At 46.4% G+C, this 11604-nt stretch overlaps 1 protein-coding gene across 1 annotated transcript in view; it reads right to left on the bottom strand.

The window, feature by feature from the left end:
- Positions 1-11604, bottom strand: part of ADARB2 (adenosine deaminase RNA specific B2 (inactive)) — a 708390-nt gene that overhangs the window by 84516 nt on the left and 612270 nt on the right. The window contains exon 4 of the mRNA XM_045290006.1: positions 3273-3441. Coding sequence (XP_045145941.1) covers positions 3273-3441 — 169 coding nt within the window. The remainder of the gene's footprint in view (positions 1-3272; positions 3442-11604) is intronic.

Raw genomic sequence — 11604 nt, 5'->3', positions numbered from 1 at the left:
GGGGGGGCACATGCTGCCTCTCAGAACTCTGTCTCCTGCAAACACCTTCGGGAAAGGCTTCTCTCCCAACCTCACCAAGAACTCACCAAGCTAGTGTTCTGGCTCCTAGTTTCCCAGCTCCCAGCCTGCCCACAGCGAAGTGATGGTTTGAGGCTATCTTCAAAGACTTGGGTCCTGGGTTCCCTTTTAGCTGGCTCCTAGATCTCTGCTGGTCACAGCCACACCCCCTTCCTGCTCCCCTACCCCGCCCCCTCCCGTCTGCCCCCACAGCAACTTGGTGTCCCCACAGAGCCCTGGTGGTTAAGTGGTTTATGCAGTGAGCTGCCGACCTCAAGGGAGAATGTTGGATGTGGCGTTTACTCCCATAAAGAATGGCAGTCTCAGAAACAGAGGGGCGGCTCTCCCCTCTCTGAAAGGGTGGGCATGAGTCCGACGCAACTCGATGGCCATGAGTGTAGTGCTGGGCAGGGACTGGGATTCATTTGCCTTTGAATTCTGTATAACATGTGCCATGGAGCCTCCCACACAGAGAGTTCAGTGTAAGTGCTGGCTGCATCACGGCCCATGACACAGACAAAAGCGAAGGGGAGTTTTGAAATGTTTCCAATCGAGCAGCTGGATATTTAAGAGAAATCTTTCCCTCCATTTTGAATAATGTCCAACTCCGCTTCCTTACATCCAATCTGGCCACACCTTTGGCTGGTCTCCTGGAATGAATGGGGGCCATCGATTTGGCTACTGCTCACTGCTTAGAGGCTCAGATAAAAATTAATAGAGTGTATTATGGTTTTGCTTTTATTTGAGTCGGTTGGGCATCTATTGGTGTTTCTTCCCTTTGTGTGGCCTCTGCACATGCTATTGGGCCTGACGGAGAACTCACTAAATCCTCACCCAGACTCCACTCTGTGGATTTGAGCAACATTGCTTTAACGGATATGAGATATGAGAGACGGGCTAGGAAGACGCAATGAAGGAAAGGTCCTGTCAAAGAGACCGACAGCAACCCCATCATGATACCTTCACAGGAATGCATCATCGGTTCAACTGCACCTGCTTTTCTGTACCCGTTTAATAGGTTTGAGAGAGAGATGCTGGCCCAGGTGAGAGAGCAATACCACCAGAACCACGAACATTTCAGGGTTAGAGACCACTTCTTAGGGGCCCAGGGCCCCTTCATCTGAAATCACCTTGATTAAAATGGCATTTTAAAATCCAGCATTAGCCATTTTGGTCATCTTAACTGAGGACAAGGTCTGAGAAAATGGGACACATTGGGGAACATGTGGTGAAGGGAGAAGTGAGCTGATACAAATATGATCCCTGACCCAGGAAGAAAAAGAGATGGAAGAAAATAGATTGCTGAAACCAAACTTGATAAAAATCCTTAGAACTTGGTGCCAAGGGACCTATGAAGAGGGGGGCCTTACGAGTTCCCTAGGATAGGTGGTCTGAGCCCTAAAGCCCTGGAGGAAAGAAACAAAGTGGTAGCATGTTTTGCAGCCTGGCATTGTGAGAGGCAGCCTGGTGGGTCCTGCAGACATACACCCAGTAAGAAATTTGCTTTGCTGAGAAATTCTTCCGACAAGAAGCTCAAAGGGGAAAGGATCAAGGTACAAAGCCTAATTTCAGCCTCCCATGAGCTTGCTGTTCCTCTGGTCAGAAGGGAGAGGGCTGGGTGGATATATGGACTTGTGGGTCCCTCTTGAAGTGGCCACAATTTCATCAAAATCGAACATAGCTATCAATGTCAACTTGGCACCTTTCCACGGCTGAAATGAAAGTTGACCAGAGAGCAGGTAACATTGATCCAAATAGCATAATACTCCCACTGAACACGCTCTCCAGCTCGATCAATGTCATTATGGATCTCAGGGAGAGACCAAGAGCTCTTAGCTCCCGTGAAACAGTGTTTGTGCTCCACCCCCAGTCCCTATTGGTTCTTCTTTCCCCCAATTCTTTTCTTCCTTCTCCATCTTCTTTTCCTTTTTCTTTGTACAGTACCAGGCTATCTCTGGGATTAACGTTTGGAGGGCTGGGGATGGGTAGAATATTGTCTTCCTTAAAACCCACAGTCAAGGAAAGCAGAGTTTGAATCAGACATGGGTGAGCTGCTCCCTTTGGGGAACATCTTTGTATTCCTTTCGCCATAACTCTCCAGTTTTCTCCCTGGGCTCATTTGCATTGAGACTATGAGCAATTAGCTGGAGAAATACTGGGGCTAAAAGTTGACAATGTGTAAAATAGGTTGTCAATCCTCTTTCTCAATAATTTCCTTTATTCTCTAGAAGGCACCCTCAGCCTCACGAAGAAAGAACGTTGGCTACCTCGTAAGCTTTCATGGGCGATATGGTGGCGTCATGGTAAAATTTCACCCGTTAGAGATCCCCTGAGTGTTTTAATAGAAAATAATAGGACATGTTATTTAATGGAATGAGTATGTGACAGGATGCATGTCTGTGTGTGGAGGGGCGTGTGTGTACAGATGCCTTGAAAACTGTCTGTGGAATAATTCAGAGGCAAGCAGTCAGTGTGTTTACTGGAGAGAGAAATGACAATAATGAGGACGATGTCTGGTATTGCAATATTTTACTAGTTTGCATGGCAACACTGTCAGTGCTTAAGGGATTGTCAATCGTCTGAATAAGAACTTTATGGCTCATAGCTATTCATCTTGAGTCGGGAAACTGCCAGGAAGAGGGGGAAATACATTCCGAGTGGATTCTGGGGTAACTCTTCTTCCCCCTCGGAATGGCTAAGATGCATAAACACAACTCTACAAGAGCCATGGGCTTGCAGGTCTAGCAGACAGGTTGATGTTTCTCCCCATGGAATACCATAAAGTCCATCTAAGCTACCGGCTGTGTTTCAGTTGTCCACTGCTGCTGTAATGTAGATGCCACAAGTGGGTGGCGTTTCAAAGCAGAATTTTCTATTTTTCATAGTTTTTGAAGCTCGAAGTCTAAATATAGCTAGTGGTTCTAGGGAGAGGGCCTCTCTTGTCTATTTAGCACCTATTAGCTGGACAGCCATCCTGTCATCTATCTTCCTGTCTCTCCAGTGTGTCTGTGTCTGTATCTAACCTAATCCGCTTTTTAATAACCCAGGGGCGATTAGGTTTAGAAGCCACCCTTCATGAGTATGATCTCATTTACATGACAAAAGAAACTAGATTTCCAACTAGGATCATATCCACACAAATAGGAGCCAGGATTTCAATATGGATTTTGGGAGGGGGAGCCCAAGCGAACCCATCACAAACAGTGTTCGTTTACCTTAGGTGCAGCTCCAGCTGTGCATAGAGGAAGTAAACAAATGCTCTCCTTGCCACGATCTCTGCATGGCAGTCATTGACAACCAGTCCCTGGTCATTGATGTACTCTCCACTGATGCACTTGGTGCCTGACGACAGAGCGATGACCTGAGCTTGCCTGACATCCAAACCTGGTAGAGAGACAACGAGAAAAGGGTTTAAAACAGCACGGGCATGCACTGCCCCCTTGAAGGAGCCCCTGTCGTCTACCCCGTGGACCTGGACCGAACCCTCTGGCCCGGGTGACTTTATGGTTCGGAGCACCACTGCAGGCAGTCTTGCTAACTCTCCAACAAAAACATGACCTGGAGTTTACCTTTTAATGAGGTCACCAGTATGATAGGTTGAAATAAATAGAAGTTTGCTGCTTTGTGGTGGTGTGCTTGTGAACTAGGGGCGGTGAATTTCGAAGGATGTTGTTTCTACCTGGTTTATGAAGGCGCTTTTCTTATTACTTGGCTAGAACAGGGAATTAGGCTGAAAGCTTCATCCCAAAACCCCGTGCACTTCTCCCAAACAAGATTAACTTGATTATTCTTTAGTTTGGTCCGGACAGGTGCAAAAGAGAGGTCAACTCCCTTTTTTTATTTGATGGGAAATGCAGGGATTTGCATTCCTCCCTACTTTTTGTAGGATCCTATTCATAGGGAAGGGTGCCACCCAAGAAATAATCCAGGGAGATCCTGCCAAAGCCCCAGGTCTAGATAACGAGGAAGCATGCTGGGTCTGTGCCTTCAGCCAGGATCTTCTGCAGAGATCCCAAAGTGGAAGGTAACATGGCTGCTCCTCATTCCAACGATTAAGGTGCTCGGCTAGGAATAGAAAGGCTGCAGTTCAAGGCCACCCAAAAGTCCCTTGGAAGAAAGACCTGCTTATCGACGTCTGAAACTTTTGCCATAGGAAACGAAACACAACACAACACAACAGAACCCTGTGAAGCACAGGGATACGCTGACACATAGGAGGCCATCCAAGGAGAAGGTGACTCGAGGACAAGCGGGTCCAACTAGTTTTCCCAACTATCCCTGCCCCAGAGAGTCTGACACCCTCCCCCTCTGTCCTCCACATTGAGGGCAGCAGGCTGGCAGGAAGCTATCACTGGGGGAGATGGCTGCCAGAATAGAAGGACAGTATTACAACATGGCCCAGGAAGGCGGTGCACAACCCTATTGACTCATCTGCTTGTGCCAGTGGGGAAATCTGAGGTGTCTGGGATACCCTGAGCCCAGGGCTTTTGACCAGTTCATTTCAGTTCAGCCCCCTGCTGAAGACGTGCACCCTCCCATCACTGCTCCCTCCCAGATAGATGGAATCAGAATCTATAGCTTAGATGGTTCTTTTATGTCCATAGGAGACCCGAAGAACTCACGGGAGTCCCTGGGTGGTGCCAATGGCTGATGCATATGTAATTTGATATGGAATCATATAAAACCAGCACCTGGGGAATGCTTATTAAAAGGAAGCTTCTGATGTAGTATATCTCTGGTGGAAGAAGTGAATTTTCAGCCAGGGGGTTAAAGCACAATGAACTAGCGCCAAGTCCTGCTTGAGACCCACAAATGGTCCACTTGCTTCACCTTCTTGCCTGTAAAACTCCTCATACCCAAGAGTACAAATTGCTGTCCTTTGCATCCCCCTGGGCCTCCTAGAAGCCACAGAACCACTTGATCGGCTGACACCAGGCGACCGAGTTCAGCCAGAGCCCTGTGATTCCAAGCAAGCCTCTACTTGCAGCTGTGTCAAAGTTCTGTCATTTATTCTGTAGGGCGCGCTCCCATACTGCCCAGAGACCCTTGCATTTCCGATTTAACTCGCCTTCCCTGGGCTTTGTCCTGGAGCTTGAACAAATCTCGAAATCTGCAGAATTCAAGGGTCAGTGGTTTAGAAGACTCGGAGGCACAATGTAAGAGAAGCACAGCAGTCTGTACCCCAAGAGCACTTGTCCAGGCTTAGTACTAGCCGGGAGGGCTGCCCTCGCGTAGCCCAGAAGAGGCGTTAAAGGCTTATCCAGCCAATGGCAGGGGCGAGCTCCACTTAAGTTACAGCCTTTACCAAACACTCACCTCACTTTTCAGAATGATATTTCATAGATGGATGCTAGGATGGAGGAGTGTCTGGATGGGGCACAGCCCCCGCCCCCAAATTGTTCTTGTTCAGTGCCATCTCATCAGCAGTTAGTGACCAGGTAGCAGGCAAAGCTGAACTCCTGGTTGACAGCTATAATCAGTTATGACACAGCCATCCACCGCACAGCAGCCCGACGCGAACATTTAGCCGAGAGGTGATTAACGCAGGCAGCCTCAGGTGAGAAACCTCTGTGTTCGGAATCACAAGCAGCTGCCGGTGGAGGGTGAAGCTCACAGAAAGAACCACTTTCCATAGGGTTGCCATGCACATTGCCTCATGTCAGGGGGCACATTGTAACTGTATGTTTATGCTCTGCCTTCTGTATTTCCACCAAGTTCTATTTATGCCGAAGCTCTATGTTGAAGATGAACAACATTGAAAATGAACATTTTCTGGTAGGGAATCACAAGGCTTCTTATTTCCCCCCAAGAGCCTCAGGACAGAGGGGAGAGAAGTAGAAGGTAATGATGCCTTCCATTTTAGGCAGCTCCTTTTATTGAGAAGGTGCCTCACTCAAATTCCGTAGCAACTCTGGGGCGTGCCCAGAAAGGGCTGGGCCAGCCCTCCGCACAACCCTCTTCTCTCCGACTCTTCAGTGACTTCTGCTGGGTTTACACAGCAGCCGCTTCATAGGGCTTAGGAAACCTCTGACACAATGTATTTTCCAGAATTTGTTTTGAAAACGTAGAAAATTAGACCTCCATTTGATTCTTGACATCATATTTGAACAACAAAAAGAACCCCAGCCGCTCAAATCAGGGGTAGCCTTAGACAAAACTAGATGAATGGTTCCTTGAGGGTATGTATGGCAAGGGAAGGTGGCAGGGAATTGGGGAGCTAATAATCATGTGTAGAAGGATAAAGAAAATGTCCTAAAACTGATTGCGATGGTGGCTGTACAAGTCTTCTTCATGTGATTGAACTATGGAATGGTATGATGTGTGAATTATATGCCAATAAAACTTGGGGGGAAAATTGCCAACTGTCTCAAGGGATTGTTATTTTTTAAATTCTCTTGTCCACATGGTAACTGAAAAAATTAACCCACCAGCCTATTAATATTAACATTGACCTGTAAAGGTCATTCAAGGTTTCAAGAATTACTTTTCACAAGACACTTTTAATTTTTTAGCATAGTCTAAAGAATTTCTTTAGCCAAAATTTATATGTTCTCCAAGAATTAAAAACAAAATGAAACTTGAAAAGTAAGTCCCAAACTTAAATTCTTTAAATTATATTATTAATCACCTTTGTTTAAGGGGACCCTAGGCTACTGGTAACTTCAAGATCAATGAATGGTTCAAACCTACCAGTTACTTCTCAGGAGAAAGATGAGGCTGTCTACTGCTATAGATTTAAAGCCTCAGAAACCCAAAGGGGCTGCTCTACTCTGTCCTATGGTGTTATGATGAGTCAGCATCGACAGTCAGTTTTGGTTTTTAAGAAATCACAAAGATCTCTGCTGACACCGTCAGGGAAATGAACAAATAAATCTGTTTTGGAAGAAGTACAGTCAGAACGCTCCTTCGAAGCAAGGATTGGAAGACTTCATCTCACATACTTTGGGCATGTTGAAAGAAGGACATTATGAAAACGAGGAAGGCCCGGATGAGATGGGTCTGCACAGCGACTGCAACCACAGGCTCAGATACAGGAACAACCGTGAGGATGAAGGAGGACTGGGCAGTGTTTCACTCTGCTGTGCACAGGGTCACGAGGGTCAGAATGGATTTGATGGCACCTCACAACAAGATGAGTCAGAGCTGACGAGATGGCACTGGGTTTGGTTTGGTAAGAAATCACAAACGTCCCTGGTTGATGGCGATGGCTAATGGATTGCAAGGTTGGAAGTTTGAGTACACCCAGATATGCCTCCAAAGAAAGTTCTGGTGCTCCTCTTCCAAAACAGCAGCCTATGAAAGCCCTGGGGAGCCCAGTTCTATTCTGACACCAGTGGGTTTGCCAAACGAGCCTGATGGCCACCAGCAGCGAATAGGCAGAATTCCAAGTTCATTCTTGCTCCTGCTCTAAGAGGGCCGTTGGAACCACAGGTATGTGTCTTTATTTAGATGGCTCTCTCCTGGAGAGAGGGAATCAGGTTCCCCACGAAATATCCTACCAAGGGCTTCGATGGGCCTGCAAACAGTGAGGCAGGTGGCCAGGACAAATTAGTCTGAAGGGGTTGCAAAAAGGTCTTTAAAAACTTCCATTATCTTTTGAGTTCACTCTCACATGGACTTTTTGAAACCCTCTGTATTGCTGCTGATTCAATGAACTTCCTGGCATGGGCACAAGGGAGAAAGACAAAACTTTTTACTCCTGCAAAGTGTTACGGTCTTGGAAACCCACAGGAGGCAGTTCTAGTCCCTCATAAATGATCTCGGTGAGTTGGCATTGGCTCGATGGCTGTGAGCTTCTTTTTCAGTTTTGGTCCCCACATACCAAAGACTGTGCACGTCATAACGACCTTATACTTACTGATCTAACTTGTTCTAAAGACTCAGTGACATCCCTCTCACTCCCCTACACACATTGTTTGGGCTTTATTATTCTTTTAAATGAGATAAAAAGAGGGAGTAGAAAGAAAGCGAAGCATGTGTGGTCACAAATGAAACCGGAGGGAAGAATGAGCAATGGGGGAGAAAAGAGAGGGCGTAAGCAAATGTACACTTATTTGACTGCAGTTCAAGAAGGATTGAGTAACCCTGCTTTGAAGTAAGACTCCCTAGCAGGTAGATGAGCAAGCGAGTGAGCGAGCAAATCAAATGCTTCACTCTTTCCCTGCTCCCATTAGTACGTTGCTTTATCATCTGTCCGATTCCTTTCTTCCCTCTGGCAAAGCTGATTCTCCGCACTTTCCACTCCGCCTCTCCCCCACCTCCTCCCCACGTCCGTTGTTTACCACCGGGCTTCTCTTGGTGATTTCTGTCTCTATATTTCTAAAACTCGACTCCACAATGTTGGCTGTCTTGATCATACTTCGTATCCTTCCCGGCCAGGATGGGGCTGCCATGATGGAAGGTAAACACTTGACACTGTCAGAACGCATTTGTTTCCCCACATGTTGGTCACAAAGTCGGCAGCAGCACTACTGTAATAGAAGCCAAAGCCAAGCCAGCCCACAGGGCAAGCCCTTGTGGTTTCTTGACCAGAAGGGACTCGCGCCCGTTAGAAGCGGTGAGCACCAGCTGCGTTCCTTGTCGATGAACGTTGGAGCAGTGCGTGGAGTCATTCTGTCACTGACTTGGCAATGCTTCGCTTGCCACACAATGTGTCAGATTCCAGACTCCCGGACCGAAGGGTTCAGGAGGTGAGACTGACAATCCTTTAGAAACCGCCCTGGATTCTAGCTGCTCACGTAACCCTTAGAGACTACCAAGGAGCCAGTTTCTAACTGAGCATTTTTGTCAAGTGATGCCTTGATGATTACAGGGGGAGCTGTTTTGAGGCAGAAATCATTTTGCAGATTCCAGCTTCATTAAGAGGGGCATTGGAGAGATAGGAAATCACATTCATAATAATTTCCTTAGCAGTTTCATTTAGAGACAGACAACTACTTCAGCACTGGTACTATTTCTCCGGAGGCGCTGGTCTGATTCTCCTCATTTGAGTCCACAGGAATTAGAGCCGTGGAAAGACGACAGCACATTCCTTCCACCCCTCATTAACCCTCCACTCCACTTGACTCCAGGCTCTGCTTGATACAGGGCAATTATGCGGCCCCGGAAATGCATTATTTGCTTATTCATTTTTCACCAATTCCACCTCCTATGGGCCCCTCAGTGGCACAGGAGACATGAGAACAGTTAAGGCACGGCTCTGTCCTTCAAAGGATTTAGCGAGTATGTGCGGAGTTGACTTCGAGCCAGAAGTGTCAACAAAGAGCCATCGGGTGAGGAGTACATACAAGCGCCGCACTCAGAGCACAAGCAGAACCAGAAAGAGAGAGCGGGAGCCGGAGAACAGAAGGGAGAGGGGAGAACTTCAGACACGGAAAGTTCCTGGCAGAAATTGTCACCTGAAATGAATGTTGAAGGATGGATGGAATTTGACATGTGGCCATGTCTGATGGAGGCAGAAAGCATTCTAAATAAAAGGAACACAAGATGAAAGGCGCGCGTGTGTGTGTGTGTGTGTGTGTGTGTGTGTGTGTGTGTGTGTGTAGGGGGGGGCGCAAGGCACAAGGCATATTTTGGGGGGGACAGTGAAAAGTCTCCTTGGCCTTGCATGGATGATTTATGTAGACAGGTAGATAGCTGAGTCTGAGGCAACTCTGCCTCATGGAAACCTTAGAGCCAACAGAATGAAATGCTGCTCGGGCCTGCATCCTGCTTACAATTGTTCACAGGCTTTCCTGTTGTGTCACTCTGTGTCACCAACCAAACAGCATGCAAATGATCCCTCCTGATGCAAAGCAAACAACTGGGAGAATGACCTGTTGTGACTCATAAGGTTTTTCCAGGCTGATTCTGCCAGGTATTACTTCTTCACCTGTCAGGGTCTGGAAGCTCTACCAAAATATGTCCACCATGCTTAACCTAGCTCAAAAATACTTTCACCGCCACTGAGTAAGTTCTGATGAACAGTGACCTGCAGGGCAGGGTAGAATGCCCCTGTGGGTTACTGAGCCTGTTTCTCTTGATAGGAGTGGAAAGCCCTGTCTTTTGCCCGAGGAGCTGCTGTGGTTTCGAACAGCTAACTGTGTGGTTAGCAACCCAACATATTACCCACTACATCTCCAGGGCTCCTTTGACGCTGCTAGCATTTGACATTCTGGTGGCATAGCACCCAGCATCACAGCAACACACAAGCCACGAGTCAGTCCGTTTGTCATGCTCTCAGAGCTTCCAGACTAAGATAGACTAGGAAGAAGGACCTGATGTTCTAGTTCCAAAGAAAAAAGGGAAACTTTAGGAAAGCAGTGGGACAGTATTTGATATTGTGCTGGGAGATGAGCCCTTCAGGTTGGAAGACGCACAGAATACAAGAATGATTATTACAGTTGCTGCAACAATGGGACCAACCATTGCAATTATGACTGGACAGTGTTTCATTCTATTGTACATGGGGTCACTATGAGTTGGAATCAAGTTAATGACACCTAACAGTAACAGTCCTTAACTGAGCAAATTGACAACTCTTTCTCCAGCTGGGTGGCCACTGCAATAGTGTAGAGTCTGGAGATTATGTAATGAGAATTTAGGAAGATGCCATTAGCCAAGGCTAGGCAGACATGGGGACTGTGAGAGAAGATTATGAGGAATGGATTAATAGGATGTGAGAAATTAATATACATGCTCAGGGAAATGGAGAAGTCAAAACATATGCGCAAGCATTACATATGAAATGCTGCAAATATGAAAACATTGTGAAGAACAGCCAAGTTCAGGAATGGCAGTTTTCATTAGGAGAAACGAGTGGTGATGTTTGCATGACAAAAATCCCAACTCAAATTCACTGCCATCGAATCGATTTCAAGTCCGACAACCAGGTATAGGAGAGGGTCGAATTGCTCCGATGGATTTCTGAAACTAATCCTTTAGTGGAGCAGCAAACCCCGTCTTTCTCTGGTAGAGTGCCTGGTGGCTTTGAACTACTGATCGTGCAGTCAGTTGTTTTGTGTCTTACCCATTATGCCCCCAAGGCCCCTCAAAGTCCATGGAGATGGATTTGGTGACATTAACCGACAGTATGATTTAGAGAAGAGAGCTCACTGTCAATGGAATGTACAAGCAAAAGGTATTGAAACACTTGAAAATTAACATTTAAATAAGCAAAATCTTCTTACATTTCCTGTTGCATGTTCCTGCGTCGTGACAATAAGTGATCCCAGTGATGGCCCACAAGTGCAGTAAGAGACTGAAGTGCCTGTTACATCATCAGAGAAACAGTGCTTTTACTGTGTTGAAGTCAAAGGACTTTTACCTGTTTATGAAAATCAGCACTTCCATCTGAACTTGATATTTGAGATGGTAGCCCAGTAATTTATTATGAACAACAAAATAATACTTCATACTTTCTACTATGTATGGCACTGTGGTTCACAATGTGGAGCCCATTGATTTCTGGAGGAAGAATAACCATTGCAAAGGGGCATCAAAATCATCTGTACATCAAATAAGGCCTTTAGAAAGAATAAATCTTTTATAGTAATAATGTGTCTTAGG

This window comes from Echinops telfairi, unplaced genomic scaffold (assembly GCF_000313985.2).
Source record: "Echinops telfairi isolate 266 unplaced genomic scaffold, ASM31398v2 ScPeMD7_31;HRSCAF=116, whole genome shotgun sequence".
NCBI classification, from domain to species: domain Eukaryota; kingdom Metazoa; phylum Chordata; class Mammalia; order Afrosoricida; family Tenrecidae; genus Echinops; species Echinops telfairi.
The sequence above is the reverse complement of the archived record's forward strand: the minus strand, read 5'-3'. Positions and strand labels throughout refer to the sequence as shown.